The 16704-nt window shown below is 40.6% G+C and overlaps 1 protein-coding gene across 3 annotated transcripts in view; it reads left to right on the forward strand.

Annotated features, from left to right (window-relative positions):
• EXD2 (exonuclease 3'-5' domain containing 2) overlaps positions 1-16704 on the forward strand; it is a 91725-nt gene that overhangs the window by 71436 nt on the left and 3585 nt on the right. For 2 of the 3 annotated variants that reach the window (XM_027111606.1, XM_027111605.1), the window contains exons 3-8: positions 1145-1401; positions 5748-5874; positions 13078-13409; positions 14423-14529; positions 14780-14915; positions 15560-15916. In XM_027111606.1, coding sequence (XP_026967407.1) covers positions 1145-1401; positions 5748-5874; positions 13078-13409; positions 14423-14529; positions 14780-14915; positions 15560-15916 — 1316 coding nt within the window. The remainder of the gene's footprint in view (positions 1-1144; positions 1402-5747; positions 5875-13077; positions 13410-14422; positions 14530-14779; positions 14916-15559; positions 15917-16704) is intronic. The other variant, XM_027111607.1, reaches the window with a different exon arrangement.

Here is a 16704-nt window from a genome sequence, read left to right on the forward strand (position 1 = left end):
ATAGGAACCAGTAGTCAAGTTTCTTCTGGGTCTTGTTGATCTTCCAAGAAATAGACACTTTGGAAATCAAACTGGCATGTTTCCATTTGAGGATATGATAAAACAATGCCTGAGAAGGGGAATCCTAAAGCTTTTCTGAGTTAAACCGTGGTTTTACTTAGCACTGAAGTAGAAGTCGAGGAGGAAGTCCCTCCCAATTTTGTTTTTAACAGCAGCTCTTCGTGATCTTGATCTTGACTGTTTCTTCTCTGTTGTACAGATTGGGAAATTTGGGTTCCACTTGTGACTTTGCCATTATCTCTGCATGTTTAGTCAAACTGTTTCATCTGTAGCCCTTAAATTTCCTCTCCTGGAAAATAAGAAGGATTGGAATTTATTGGATGCTTAACCTGGGTTCTGTGGATAGCTTTAGGAAACCTTTAATTAATGTAAATTTTTCTGGGAATAATTTCCTTAGCTTTAAGCACTTTCTCCAATTTATCTATTACATCAAAAAGATTAAAACTAGATCAGTTAAAATATAAAGTTATTTTCATTTCTTTAGATATCAGAATCCTAGCTTATGCTCAATATACATTTTTTTTATGAACAGCATTTGTGACCATAAAATGCTGAGAAAGCACTCTGTGCTACTACGATTTATTATATTGGCAGGTACCACTTACTGATGGTACTGTATTTCCTACCTCTTTTTAAAAGTCGGATCTGGAGGCAGTGATGACAAGTATATAAGTCAAGTTACTAACATGTATGTTAAAGAGTCTAGTAAATGAAAAGAGTCCATCATCGTTTGGCGCTCTGCTCCTTAGCCTTTTATTTCCTTAGCTTTTTAAAACCAGTGTGTCTCACGTGACTCTGCCAATGTGTGTCCCAGCACTGCTCTGTGTCAGCTGGTCACTATTTATATGGCCTGCTCATTTCAGGCTCATGTTTGGGCCCCCGGTAACCTCTGTTTAGGCCGCTGCTTCTTAGAGTGCATTGCATTCGTTAGCAAAGGCTCATCGTTAGGTTTGAGGCAAACTCTGGTCAGTTGTTCCCTCTGGGAAATTAAGACTGTACCTCTTAGACTTTTTTGCCAGACTTTCATGTTGTACTTGGTCCTATGCTGGGGTGTGAACTGTGGCCCTGTTTTCCTCTGTTACAGGTGAATTCGGAAGGCAAAGCCAGTCCTCTGTCACTCCTTCAAATGGCCTGTCCAAGTGGCTTCTGTGCCTTGGTTCGCTTGCCCAAGCTGATCTGTGGAGGAAGGGCACTACCGAAAACGTTACTGGACGTTTTGGCAGATGGCACGATTTTAAAAGTTGGAGTAGGATGTTCAGAAGATGCCAGCAAGCTTCTGCAAGATTATGGCCTCGTCGTTAAGGGGTGCCTGGACCTCAGATACCTAGCCATGAGGCAGAGGTATGGTTCGTACGAATACTGGAACTCCTGTAGCTGGGGGGCAAATATTTTAGCAAGGGTTGTAGATTACTGAGACTCAGTAATGAAGCCTCTAAAATTCTTCAGATGCTTAAAGGCTTCTGAGATGCATATTGAATTTGTGAGGAAATATTCCAACTTCTGGGAAAACTTTAGTTACCTAGAATTGGTCTTTTTAGATGAAACATTAATAAGGTGTCTCTATAAGCTACAGGCTGTAAACTGATGGGCTCCTTGGGCAAATTAGAGTTGCAGATTTTTTGTTTTTGTTTTTGTCCTGCATGATATTTTGGGGAGATTTTAGTTTAAATTCAGAAGATTTAATGTAAAAACCTGTATTCCTGGCTTCTCTTGAAAAATTAGGTGATTTGACTACACTAGGTCAGTAGTTCTAGACGGTAGCAGCTGGCTGGAAGCATCCTCTTAGAGGAGCATGCTTTGTTCAATTTGCCAGAATCCCCACCCCTCCCAGCTGTCACACCCAGCTCATCCTGATCAACATTTGAATGTGCAGACCCTGCTTTCAGCCCAGAATGATGGTAGACCTAATGCTTTACTGAGAGGAAGACATTTTCCTTTCCTTTGGAATTCTATTCCTATGGAAATTCTACCCTGTTTAAGGAAGCTGCAGTTACCTTCTCATGTATATATGCAGGTCCTCATTTTAATAGTGTGGACTGAAACAGCCTCTCTCCCTGCCTTTCTCCCTGCCACTGATATTGAAGGGTTGGAGAATTTGATAAACTAACAGAAGGCCTGATTAAAATCTATGCTTATCATAATTTTTTGGTAGTAAATGAAATTTTAGTTTAGTTTAGTAGTTTGGCTTGTGTAAATGAAACTCTTATAAAAAAAAAAAGAAACTCTTATAAATGAAGTATCCATTTTTTTCCAAGTAATACATTGAAATACTTACTGTAAAATTCTTTTAGCTCTGTAAAAGTATTTGGAGTGTAGCAGCCAAAGCCGCCTTTCGTCAGGCCCTCCTTCCTTTGGTGCTAGAGCTGCCTGCTGTTACTCTGCTGTTAGAGGCCATGTGTATAGTGGCCAGGGGTTGACTCCAGAGCAGGCTGTGTGGGTGGGAGTCCCAGTCTTCCTCTTACCAGCTACGTGACCTTTGGCAAGTTACTAAGCCTCACTGTTCCTCAGTTCCCTCATCTGAAAAGTAGAAATAATAATGTTCCCATCTCATAGGATCGGTGTGAGGATTAAACGAGTTAAACTATGTAAAGAACTTAGAAGTGGTGTTTGACATATAGAGAGTGCTGTGTAAATTTCAACTATTACTGTCCATCATCATCATCGTCATCATCACCACCTATAGCACCACCATGATCTGATTGGTTTGTCCTTCCAGATCTCTTTCTATCCATTTACAGTCCTCTCTATGAGTATATAGAAATTAGAAGTGCCCTTACTTATCTGGCTAAATGCAGAATGGCCAAGTGTCAAAATAGAAAATTTGGCCAAAGCTGAATATGACCATGAACTTCTCTAGAAATAAGAATGAAGCATTTATCAGGCTTCTTCATTTTTAATGAAATCTTATTAAAATTTTAAACATTCTTATTTTATTCTTGAATACTTTAAAAGTAAAATTAAAAATTTTTGACATATAGTAGAAGAAATTTGACGTTATAGTGCAAGAATTATACTCAGCTTTTAGCCATAGGCTGCTCCTGGTGTTTGCTGTAAGTAGTTACTTTCATTTGACTTTGGAGAGGAGCACAGATTTTCTTGGTAATGCTGTCCTCTTTTCTTCATACTCTCTATATTTTTATTATATGTTAGCAGAAGATAGTTGATTATTGAGATTATTGTATATGATTTTGGAACCTTTCCTAGTGAAACTTTGAAGTAGCTAAGGTGGCATCTTGTTTTTAATCCATCCTCGAAAAATGTGAAACCTTCCCAAATAGGACGTTTAAAAAGAGACTAATGGGGCTTCCCTGGTGGCACAGTGGTCAAGAATCCTCCTGCCAATGCAGGGGACACGGGTTCGAGCCCTGGTCCGGGAAGATCCCACATGCCGCGGAACAACTGAGTCCATGTGCCACAACTACTGAAGCCCACGCGCCTAGAGTCCGTGCTCCGCAACAGGAGAAGCCACTGCAATGAGAAGCCCACACACCGCAACGAAGAGTAACCCCCACTCCCCACAACTAGAGAAAGCCCGTGCACAGCAATGAACACCCAGTGCAGCCAAAAATAAATAAATAAATAAAAGACTAATGACCTAAATGGAATTAAGTAACGAAAAACTAAGTGCTGTCTTTCAATGAGGGTAATGATTTCAAGGATTATGGAATACCCAGTCTTGATAAATGGCACAGCTGTTAGAAAGAATGTAATAAGCACATTTGTGCTTACTGTCAGGGAAGGAGGTCCCTGATACATTAAGTGATAGAGCAAGTTGCAGAATAAAAAACAAAACAAATACCAAGAAACTATATCTGCTTCTCCGTCTAACCATCTGTTTTTTTGTTTGTCTGTAAAAAAGGTCTGGAGCGGCCACAATATACTCATAAGGGTCATTCTTCCTGAGGAGTGGAAGTGGGGGTGGAGGGCTTTCACTTTTCACCCATTACTCTTCTCTGTTGTCTGAATTTTTAACAGTAAACATTCATTGCTATTGTAATTACTAATATAAAGGAAAGCATAAAAAGATTTTAAAAATTTAAAATAAAAGGAAAGAAGTTTGTCTCCCCCAAATTCTTAATTTCCATTAATTGAACCACGACCTTACATATTTTACCTAAGTGTGTCTGGACCTTTTTTTTTTAACTTTTTAGTCAGTGCTGCCTTTTGGGGGTGATGAAATCCATCAAGTTACTGCTTGTTTTTGTAACGAAGGACTTCCTTTTCTTCATCATTATAATGATTTCATTTTCCACAGTACCTGAGGGAATCGTGCATGTTGTAACAGTAACACTGATGTGAACCTCCACCTCCAAGCTTCCTCCTCTAAAACCTCTCGTCTCTCACTTGGTAACCAGCAAGTCAGCTCCAGTTTTGTAGACTGGTGTGTTCTTAATTTTACATTAGCCCTTGTTTGGACTCTCCAATCCTTGGGTAAATTAATTTTTTTCACCACTCTGCAGCTATTTGAATCAGAAAGTGTTTGAAGAGCAGAAGATTATTTGATTTTATTGTACCTTCGCGCCCTCAATGAAAGTAGGCTTATCATATTTTTCAAATTTGAAAAGTAATACACAAACACTAGCCAATTCAAATATAAAAAATGTAGGACTTCCCTGGTGGTGTAGTGGTTAAGAACCCTCCTGCCAATGCAGGGGACATGGGTTCGAGCCCTGGTCCAGGAAGATCCCACATGAAACTAACAACTAAGCCCGTGTGCCACAACTACTGAGCCTGCGCTCTAAAGCCGGTGAGCCACAACTATTGAGCCCATGTGCCACAACTGGTGAGCCCACACGCCTAGAGCCCATGCTCCGCAATAAGAGAAACCACTGCAATGAGAAGCCTGTGAACCACAACGAAGAGTAACCCCCACTTGCTGCAACTAGAGAAAGCCTGCGCGCAGCAACGAAGACCCAACACAGCCAAAAATATATATATATATATATATATATACATAAAATATAAAGATTTATGATCACCCCAAACCCCACACCCAGAGATAACATCACTAACGTTTGATTAATATCCTTCTAGCTAACTCTTTATGCTTCCTCTCTCTCACATACCTAGAATCACATACACACATTTATTGTGTAGTGTATATATATATATATTAATGTAAAGAGTTCATATCATGTTTTCTTTCATAATCTCTTGTTACTTAACTAATACATCATGGACATCTTTTCACATCAATATAGATCTACATCCTTATTTTTAATAGCGACGTGGAATTTAATTGCATGGATATTTAACCAGTCTTCTATTGAGGATGTTAGGTTGTTTCCAGTTCTTTGCTACTATAAACAGTGCTGTAATGAAGATTGTTTTATGTACATTTGTCTTAGGATCAATTACTAGAAGTGGAATTATTGAATCACAGAATTTTCATGTTCAAAATTTTGATAGCTATTTACTGACAAACTGTTTTTCATAAAGGTTATACAAATGTTCAGTGCACAGATTTTAGATTAGATGGTGATTCTTCATGTTCCACCAATACTAGATTTAGTTACTTTTAAAAAATCTTTGTAATCTGATAGATTTTAAAATTGTACATACTTTTATTTGGTTTGATGTAGTGAAATTATGTGTCATTTGTTTATTGGCCATTTGTATACCTTTTTTGATTTGCCTGTTCTTGTCCTTTCCCATTTTTGACACATGATTTTATTTATTTCTTGTAGAAACAATTTGCTCTCTAATGGGCTTAGCCTGAAATCACTCGCTGAGACTGTTTTGAACTTTCCCCTTGACAAGTCCCTTCTGCTTCGTTGCAGCAACTGGGATGCTGAGAATCTTACTGAGGACCAGGTACTTCTTATCAGAGTAGTTGAAGAGTGGAAGAGTCATTGCTTGTGAAATATAATTATTTTAAAAATTCTAATCCTCAAAGATGATATGTGTTGGGCAGAAATGCCTTAAAATAGCCTCACTGATGATACCCAAGAACAATGCTCTATAATAATGTAGATGCTACTTAAATAAAAGGGTAAGAGTCCCCATTCTATTTTTTTGGAGCATTTACTATATGCCAGGCATTTCAGAAAATGTAATTTTTTTTGTCATGAATACAAATGCATAATTTAAAAAACCAAAGTGTTATAAGACTTATTATAAGAAACAGCCAGCTGGGCTTCCCTGGTGGCGCAGTGGTTGAGAGTCTGCCTGCCGATGCAGGGGACGCGGGTTCATGCCCCGGTCCAGGAAGATCCTACATGCCGCGGAGTGACTGGGCCCGTGAGCCATGGCCGCTGAGCCTGCGCGTCCGGAGCCTGTGCTCCGCAACGGGAGGGGCCACAATAGTGAGAGGCCCGCGTACCGCAAAAAAAAAAAAAACAGCCAGTAGTTCCCTGCCTTCCTCCCCCATTCCTAATTACTCTTCCTTCTTTTCAGAGGCAACTGATTTCATTTCTTTCTGGTAATTACCATTATCTTTTAAAATTACATGCATATAGTACTCTTTCTTATTTTACATATTATCTTTTGACTTGTTGCTGTGGAAGACATGATTTAGTATAGTACTCTTGCAATTCCTGTATCCCCAGACAGATACTTATTCCCTTCCCCATGCTCCCAATAGAGAGGTAAATCATCATTTTTATCAGGTTAATATCTACTCATATTGATATTATTTATAGCTGCTCCACATAGCAAACTGACTAAAGTAAATGTTTTTTCCTTGTACAACTTTTTGTTTTCCCAGGAGTAGTAATTTATATTTTTGTTTGCTTAGTTTTCTATATACCTGTTAACTGTTTCAACCCCAGACTCTAACAGAACTATGTAGCGATCTCCTTTCTGCTGCTTCAGACACAGTCAGGTAACTTACTCATTTCATTTTCCCTTGGAGCTAGCCCTGCTAGAGCTCTGTCATCCTGCTCCTTTCAGGACTCCAGCCCTGCTGCCCAACTCTCATCCTGAAATTTGCATTTACCGTCAACCTGGGAATTCCCTTCACCTCTCTTCTTATAGTAGATCCTCTGTTTTAAAAATATCATGTCTTTTTACTTTCTTATCTTGGTGGAGTACATTCAAAATAGCTTCTTGAGGAAAGGAGCATGGGGAGTTAATTTATGACACCATGCATGTCTGTAAAGATATTAGTTTCCCTCTCTATTAACTGAGAGTTCAGCTGAGAGATAACATTTTAGGGTGGAAATCATTTTCCTTCAGAACTTTGAAGGCAATGCTCCTTGTAGCTTCCAGTGTTGATGTTGAGTATGTGACTTGTTTTTCTTTCTGGAAAATCTCTTTATTCTTAGTTTTTAAAATTCATGATGATAGTGTGGGCCATTTTTCATTATAGTTTTACAATTCAGTGGACCCTTTCGGTCTGTAAGCTCATGTCTTTCAGTTCAGGGAATTATTCTCATACTATTTCTTGGAGAATTTCCCTCTTTTTTTTTTTCTAGATTCTATATTGAATCCCTTGAATTGATCCTCTAATTTTCTTAGTGAAATATTTTCTCTTTGATTTTCTATCTCTCTATTTTTTTTTTACCTTCTGGGAAATGTCCTCAAGTTTATCTTTCAGTATTCCAATCAACTTTTAATTTCCTATCATATTAAGTCATAAGAGCTCCTGGTCTTTTCTCAATATTCACTTTTAAAATAACTTTGCATTTTTGTTTAATGGATATCATAGCTTCTGTTATCTTAGAGTATTGAAGATTTCTGAAGTTTTCTTCTCTTTCCTGCATTGCCTCTTTTTACTCTGAATTTCTAATTTAAATGTTTGATTTGGTCTTTGTCTTCCACGTTAAAGATTTTTCTAAAATGTTTAGATCCTTAGCTATGCATATTTGTTTACAAAGGAGACATTAAAGCGCCAGTTGAATCTATCAGTTAATGAATGAGTAAATAAAATATGGTATAGCCATACAATGGAATATTATTCAGCAATAAAAAGCTACAACATGGATGAGTCTTGAAAACATTGCGCTAAGTGAAAGAAGCTAGTCACAAAAGATCACATATTGTATGATTCCATTTATATGAAATATTCAGAACAGGCAAATCTATAGAGACAAAAAATAAATTAGTGGCTGCCTAGGACTGGAAGAAGTGGGGGATGACTGGTAAAGGATATAAGTTTTCTTACTGGGCTGCTGAAAATGTTCTAAAATTGACTGTGATAAAGGTTGCATGCATAATTCTGTAAATAATTCTAAAAATTCTAAATAAAATTCTGAAATTTCTGAATCCTGCAACATCTGTAAAAGACATCTTTGGGACTGTTGGAGACATTAGAATACAACTGTTAAAGTTCTTGGGTGTGATAATGGTGTTGTGATTATGTAGGAGAGTGTCCTTGTTCTTAGAAGATACACACTAAAGTATTTAGAGATGAAGTAAATATCATAATAGCTGCAACTTAATTTTGAAAAGTGTTCAGCCCCCCCCCAAAAAAAGTATTTGTGTGGTGTATGTATTGTATTATAAAGAGATAAAGCAAATGTTGACAATTATGAATGTCAATTATCATTCTTTTAACTTTTCCTTAGGTTTGAAATCTTTCAAATAAAGCATTGGGAAGAAAAAGTTAATTGCTACCAAATTTGAAACCAAATTTGTGATCCATATTATTGTGAGAATTCAGAATTTCCAAAGACTCTTATTCATTCTTCATTTAAAAATTCTTGTTTTTCTAATTATAAACATAATGCTTAATGAGATTTTGTAAAATACAGAAAATAATATTTAAATTTGACATTTAAAAAAATGGAATGAGGGCTTCCCTGGTGGCGCAGTGGTTGAGAGTCCGCCTGCTGATGCAGGGGACACGGGTTTGTGCCCCGGTCCGGGAGGATCCCACACGCCGCAGAGCGGCTGGGCCCATGAGCCATGGCTGCTGAGCCTGCGCATCCGGAGCCTGTGCTCCGCAACGGGAGAGGCCACAGCAGTGAGAGGCCCGCGTACCGGTAAAAAAAAAAAAAAAAAAAAAAAAAAAATGGAATGGGAGCACAGAGCATATGGCCAGGTATTTTTGACTAGCGAGTTTAATTATCAGTAACTATTAATATAAATTAAAGTCAAATGTCAGTAACTGTAAGTCTTTTCTCTCAGGCCACTCAGTTTCTCCAGACATGAATCTCCTACTCTTCTGCCCAAGAGGTATCAGCCCCACAGCCTATATTCTGGTAGCTGAGTGGGAGAGAAGGTGATGGTAGTCTTATCATTTAATATGTAGATTTTCCCATAATCCCCCTTTTTCCTGGTGACACTTTGCCCCCAACCTCTGCCATGCCTGGTATTACCAGGTCCAGATCCTCTGTGATTTAGCCACTATATGACTTAAACTTGTCAAAACCCAAACTCTGCACACCGAGTAAAACAAAGCAGAAATACGAGTTTATTGCAACAGTTTTGACCTGCAAGCTGGGAAACTCAAGGCCACGGGAGCGATGAGTTTCAAGTAGCTCACAGACTAAAGGGTTCTCATTGGGTAAATGTGGAAGATTTTTGGCTTTTTCAGCTGATTGTTTGCCTAGTGGTCTTCTTCCTTATTTGGATCAGGATAGCTGAGACAGGGGAATAAGGAAGTCTAAAGATGGCATGAACAGACTCAGTGTTTGGAGACTGACTGACATCCTCTGCTGATTTCTGAGGAGAGCTGTAAATTCCTGCAAGTTACGTTAAATAAAGTTTCATTTTCTTTAATGCGCCTGCATTGGCCACCTCCATTTTGTCTCTGACATAAGTGACTCCATTTTAGTTTTGGTTCTACAAACTTTTACTCTTTTGGGTCAGGGAAGGAGTAATTGCCTGTCCCTGTGCCGTAAGAGAGGAGATCTGGGGTTGTAAGTGTTATTTACAGAGACTGTCACCTGATCCTCCTGTTTTCACCTTGTATCATTGCTTTTATAGATACCTGGTGCCTCGCATTCTTTATACTTTGCCATTCTTTGTGGCTCAGATTAATTTGAGTTTTGGATTTTTTGCTTACTACCCCCTACAGGCCTAGGTTTCAACTTCTCTTGTTTGCTTAGTTTGTTACCGTTTGTTTGTTCATCCTTCTAAAACATTGTGTTGTGGTTTTTTTTTTGGACCGCACCACATGGCATGCAGCAATCCCAGTTCCCGACCAGGGGAAACCCACGCACCCTGCAGTGGAAGTGCAGTCTTAACAACCAGACCGCCAGGGAAATCCCCCAAAACATTGTTAATGGAAAGAGTTAGCAATAGTTAGTATCTTAGGATTAATATTATCCTGTGAGAGAGTTCTGGGAATCAAGTTATCTGATTTGTTTTTTCTAAAGCTATTTCAGATTTGCTGCGACCCTGAGTAAGTTACTTCTTTGTGCCTTGGTAGGTTCATTCCTTCCTTTCTTTTAATAGTTTTATTGAAATATAATTTACATACAATAAAATGCACCCATTTAAAGTATACAAGTCAGGGACTTCCCTGGCGGTCCAGTGGTTAGGACTCTGCCCTTCCACTGCTGGGGGCCCGGGTTCGATCCCTGGTTGGGGAACTAAGATCCTGCAAGCCGTGCAATGTGGCCAAAAAAAAAGTATACAATCAATGGATTTTAGTATATTTACAGAGTTGTGTAACCATCACCACAATCTAGTTTTAGAACATTTTCATCACCCCAAAAGAAACCCCATACCCATTAGCAGTCACTTCCCATCTCACCTCCCCAACACCCCAGCCTTCGGCAACCGCTAATCTACTTTCTGTCTGTATAAATTTGCCTGTTCTGGACATTTCATATAAATGGAATCATACAGTATGTGGTTTTTTTGGATTGGCTTCTTCACTTACCATGTTTTTGTGGTTCATCCATGTTGTAGCAACTATTGGTACTTCATTTCCTTTTTATTGCTAAATAATGCTTCATTGTATGGATAGACCACATTTTGTTTATTCGTTTATCAATTGGTAGAGATTTGGGTTGCTTTCATTTTTTTAGCTGTTACGAATAAGCCACTACGAATATCTGTGTATAAGTTTTTATGTGGACATACATTTTCAGTTCTCTTGGGTAAATACCTAGGATGGAATTGCTGAATCACATGGTAACTTTATGTTTAACTCTTTGAGGAACTGCCCAACTATTTTCCAAAGCAACCATACCATTTTATAGTCCCAGCAGCAATATATGAAGGTTCCAATTTTCCATAACCTTACCAACATTTATTATTATTCATCTTTTTGATTAGAGCAATCCTAGTAGGTGTGAAGTGGTATTTCGTTGTGGTTTTGATTTATATTTCCCTAGTGACCGATGATGCTGAGCATCTTTCATGTGCTTATTGGCTGTTGGTATATCTTCTTTGGAGAAATGTCTGTTCAGATCCTTTGCTCACATTTTAATTGTGTTGTTTGTCTTTAAATTGTTGAATTTTAAAAGACGTGTGTGTGTGTGTGTGTGTATTCTTTATGTATTCTGGATACTAATCCCTTATCAGATATATAATTTACAAATATTTTCTCCCATTTTCTGCAGATTGTCTTTTCACTTACTTGATGGGATCATTTAAAGCATGAAAGCTTTTAATTATGATGAGGTCCAGTTATCTATTTTTTCTTTTATTTCTTTTTTCTTTTGGTGTCATATCTAAGAAATCATTGTCTAACCCAAAGTCATGAACATGTACTCCTCTGTTTTCTTTTTTTTTTTAAATAAATTTATTTATTTTTGGCTGTGTTGGGTCTTTGTTGCTGTGCGTGGGCTTTTTCTAGTTGTGGCGAGCGGGGGCTACTGTTCATTGTGGTGTGCGGACTTCTCATTGCGGTGACTTCTCTTGTGTGGAGCATTGACTCTAGGTGTGCGGGCTTCAGTAGTTGTGGCTTGCAGGCTCTAGAGCACAGGCTCAGTACGGTTAGTTGCTTAGTTGCTCCGCGGCATGTGGTATCTTCCCGGACCAGGGCTCGAACCCGTGTCTCCTGCATTGGCAGGCAGATTCTTAACCACTGTGCCACCAGGGAAGTCCCTCCTATGTTTTCATCTAAGAGTCTTATGTTTTGGCTCTTACACTTAGGTTCATAATCCATTTTGAGTTAATTTGTGTGTGTGGTGTGAAGTAGGAGTCCAACTTTATCTTTTTGCATGTGGACATCCAGTTGTTACAGCACCATTTGTTGAAAAGTGCCTTGGATTCCTTATCATTTGGAAATAATTTGTTAAAAATCATTCTGAACTCTTCACGTTCAAGCACCCTCTTTTCCTGTGGGAGACAACTTGCTGACAGAGATGTAGATGGTTGGGTCTAGGTGGAGAATTTTACCCAAACCTTATTTTTCTATTCTTTTTTTTCTATTATTCTAAAAGCACACACAAAAAATCCATACTAATAGTGTTATTTACCAGGCTTGATTATTAAAGGTGAATTAAAGGAATTTTAAAGTCCTCACATGCTTTGTTGGGAAGAGCTATTAATTATAGTTTTGACAACTTTTATTTATGACCAGCTTGCCTGTGCCTAGTTGCCTGGGTGAATGACTTACTATTAATAAATACATAAATTCCAGAAGTGGGCCCTTGTGACTTTTGATCTGAGGTCCATGTTTGAAACTGTTTTCCTTGTTTTACACATTGTATTAATATGTACAGCAGTTTGTTTCTGATCAATAGTCACACAGGCCTCTTAATGAATCTTGGTTTCAGTTTTCTAGATGATGACAGTTTCCAAAGTGAAGTTGTCAGACCTGTGGTACCTACCCTACCCCAAACTTGAGAAAAATCTGTCCAGCAGGTTTGGTAGCAGATAGAAAGAAACTTCACTGATTTATATAGAGTAGGAATTTTGAGCACATAGAGTAGGTCATTATTTGAGCTATGTTAGTTAAAAACATAGAGAACGTGAGGATTCATTATACTATTTGATTTGTTTCTGTATCATGTGAATTGTTTTGTAATTAAAAGGTTTTAAGGAGTACATGGTGCCTGGGTTACTGTACATCTTGAATTGGAACCTAAAAGTTGTCTGTGTCTTGGCGATTAATTTTGAAGTTGCTCTCTCTGGTTTGCCTTCCGGATTCCACTGATCTCTGACTTTTCTCTTCAGGTAATTTATGCTGCCAGGGATGCCCAGATTTCAGTGGCTCTCTTTCTCCATCTTCTTGGATACCCTTTCTCTAGGAATTCAACTCTAGAAGAAAATGATGACTTCACTGGCTGGAGAAAAGTCTTGGAGAAATGTCAGGATGTGGTAGATATCCCATTCCGAAGCAAAGGAATTAGCAGATTGGGAGAGGAGGTTAATGGGGAAGCAACAGAATCTCAGCAGAAGCCAAGAAATAAGAAGCCGAAGACCGATGGAATGATGCCAGGCAACCACCAAGGGAGAGACCCCAGAAAACATAAAAGAAAACCCCTTGGAGTGGGCTATTCTGCCAGGTAACTGAGTTGTTCCATGTCTAGTAGAGCCCAAGGCCCAGCTTCCAGCAAAAGGCATGATGCCTTACCTTGGCTCTGGGGAGAAGGCTAGTGCGGTAAGGTGGCAGAGGCTCTCCAAGGATTAATTCTGTTTTTCCTTTCCTTCAAGGACATTTGGAGCTATCCTTTGATTTACTTGTGTACTTTTTCCTTTTGCCCTTCTTCTACTTTTTTATTTGTGGGCAGTTGGAGTGAAAAGGAGGAGAGCTTAACCTAGCTTTGTCACTGACCTTGATGTGACCTTAGACCTGTACTTTTCCAGTTATAAGCGAGGGCATAATTATTACTCCTTGCTTGCTTCAGGGCAGCTGTGAAGGTGAAATGAAGTGCCTCATGCTTTTCAGGAGACGTGCATCATCTGACCTCTTGTTCATTTGGCATTTGATTATTTGGAACGGCATCCAATCCTAAGCCGATGATAATTCTCTAGCCAATGGGGATTTTCCTGTACACCTCATGCCTCTACTGCAGAAGGATGACTAATAAGTACTTTGGAGTGGAAGTTTGGTCCCTATAGTAAAGTGCCTTTAGGAATTGTGTGATTAAATTGAAGCAACTATTGCAGATGAGCCAGAAATAAATCCACGTGGCACCCATTACTTTAGCTTGAAGTTCTTTCATTTTAATTTACTTTGTTAATCCAATGATCACTCTACAGGGAAGTTTTCCTGGTGTTCTGTTCCTGCGTGCTTTCATGATAGAACTACGTAAACACTACCCAACTCACTCTCTAATGTTCCAACCTATGAATATAAAAACTAATAGTATAAACTGATTCATTTTAATTTCTCTTTCCTAGCCCAGTGCAGATGGAGGAATAAACATGATTTCTTGCCATGTTTTTTTTTTTTTTCCAAAAATGTAATGTTTGACCCTAGTGTTGAATAGTTTGGGTCACTCAATATAGGAAGGCAACTGGTACCTTGATCAATAGTTAGCTCCCAGTTTTAGATTTCTCTCTCCCTTCCCCACAGAAAATCACCCCTCTATGATAACTGCTTTCTCCACGCCCCTGACGGACAGCCCCTCTGCACTTGTGATCGAAGAAAAGCTCAGTGGTACCTGGACAAAGGCATTGGAGGTTTGAGATTCACCTGTCATATTAGACTTATAATTAGGTGCATGCAGGCACTGACCGGAGTGGGCATGAGATGAGGCAGAGGGATGGGATGGATAGAAGGCAGAGAGACCTAGAGACACATGGGATGGGGCTGTTCAGAACCCAGAAATAGAGATCTCTGCCAGGATACAGCAGAGAACAACTGAGGTGGTGCTTCTTCCTTGTGGGAGAGGTGGGCAGTCATACACTAACACTGCTTCTTTCCTCTAAGAGCTGGTGAGTGAAGAGCCTTTTGTGGTCAAGCTACAGTTTGAACCTGCGGGGAGACCTGAATCCCCGGGAGACTACTACTTGATGGTTAAAGAAAACCTGTGTGTAGTGTGTGGCAAGAAAGACTCATACATTCGGTGAGTGTGGGCTGGGCTGCCCTGTTGGAAATTGCCCTTCAAGCCACACGCAGAGCCCTTGGCGGGCTTGACTCAGTCTGCCTACTTTGGCTGGGAGACTTGTCCCCAGGGGGCATCCCAGTGTCCTCAAGAGCTTCAGCACTCTGCCTGGCCTTGCTGTAGTGGCTTCTGCCCCTCCTGAGCCAGTTCTTAGTTTCCGGAATGAAGCACTCTTCTCGATAACAGTTTGCCATGAAGAGAGTCATTCCCTTTGCTCATGAAGGAACGGAGACCTTCCTTCCTTAGGAAGCTGCCTTTCTCTCTGGTCCTCATGATTCTCCCTTGATACTTTTCCTTCTGGGAGCACAGCCTTCCCAAAGGTTGTTATTAGCCTCTCCCTGCCCCTGGCCTGCCAGAGGAGTCTGACCGCCGGTGGCCTGCACTCACTTCAAGGAGAGGAGAACCCAAGGCCTGTATGTAGGTGGGCCAAGAGTGGAATAGGTGGTATGGCCTTAATGTCACCTCTGCTGGGCTGTGGGACCCAAGCTCCTCAGGTGTGTTTAGGCCCAGATCAGAACGCTAGTAGCCTGCCTGCCTGCCTGCCGACTCCGTGTATGTTCTGTGTCATGTGCTAACGAGCGTTGCCTTCTGTTTGGCCTCTTTAGGAAGAACGTGATTCCGCATGAGTACCGGAAGCACTTTCCCATCGAGATGAAGGACCACAACTCCCACGATGTGCTGCTGCTCTGCACCTCCTGCCACGCCATCTCCAACTACTATGACAACCACTTGAAGCAGCAGCTGGCCAGGGAGTTCCAGGCCCCCACTGGCTCCGAGGAGGGCTTGCGCCTGCTGGAAGATCCTGAGCGCCGGCAGGTGCGTTCTGGGGCCAGGGCCCTGCTCAACGCAGAGGGTCTGCCTGAGCACCGAAAGGAGGAGCTGCTGCAGGCGCTCAGAGAGTTTTATCACACAGACACGGTCACAGAGGAGATGCTTCAGGAGGCTGCCAGCCTGGAGACCAGGTACGATCTACAGTCCTGCTCAGAGGGCATTGAGGACTAGTCCAGTGACTTAACCCCGACTACTCAGTGAGAATGCTTGCCAGGAAGGGAGCAGTGGTCGTCCAGGTGCAGTGCGCAGCCTCGTGCTTACCCCATTGAGTCTCTGTGGCTTAAGATACCATGCGGGTGCGATAGAGCAATCTGTTTGCTAATTTACTTTCCACAGGAGACTTGCCTTCTATCCTTGACCCTTCGAGGTCATATACTTATGTCCAGCCATTTTCATGCTTAGCAGGAGAGTTCAGGGACACTGGAGTTGTACCTTATACATTCTCTGCAGAAGTAAATCCTCAGGTCAGCTCATAAGAGGAAAATAAGAGTCAAAAAATATCCTCCAGGGCTTCCCTGGTGGCGCAGTGGTTGAGAATCTGCCTGCCAGTGCAGGGGACACGGGTTTGAGCCCCAGTCTGGGAGGATCCCACATGCCGCGGAGCAACTAGGCCCGTGAGCCACAACTACTGAGCCTGCGCATCTGGAGCCTGTGCTCCGCAACGGGAGAGGCCGCGGCAGTGAGAGGTCTGCGCACCGCGATGAAGAGTGACCCCTGCTCGCCGCAACTAGAGAAAGCCCACGCACAGAAACGAGGACGCAACATAGCCAAAAATAAATAAATAAAATATAAAAAATATATATCCTCCAGTCTCTGGAGTTGCCCGTGAAGTACAATGTGTGTGGTTTTGCCTCTCTTCCCTTATCTAGGTCTGTGGGAATTGAGACAAATGGATTCATGTTTCTTGTCTCACCTGTAC

Source organism: Aethalodelphis obliquidens, unplaced genomic scaffold (genome assembly GCF_003676395.1).
Source record: "Aethalodelphis obliquidens isolate GAN/ISIS:26980383/991018 unplaced genomic scaffold, ASM367639v1 scaffold10, whole genome shotgun sequence".
Taxonomy (NCBI): Eukaryota; Metazoa; Chordata; class Mammalia; order Artiodactyla; family Delphinidae; genus Aethalodelphis; species Aethalodelphis obliquidens.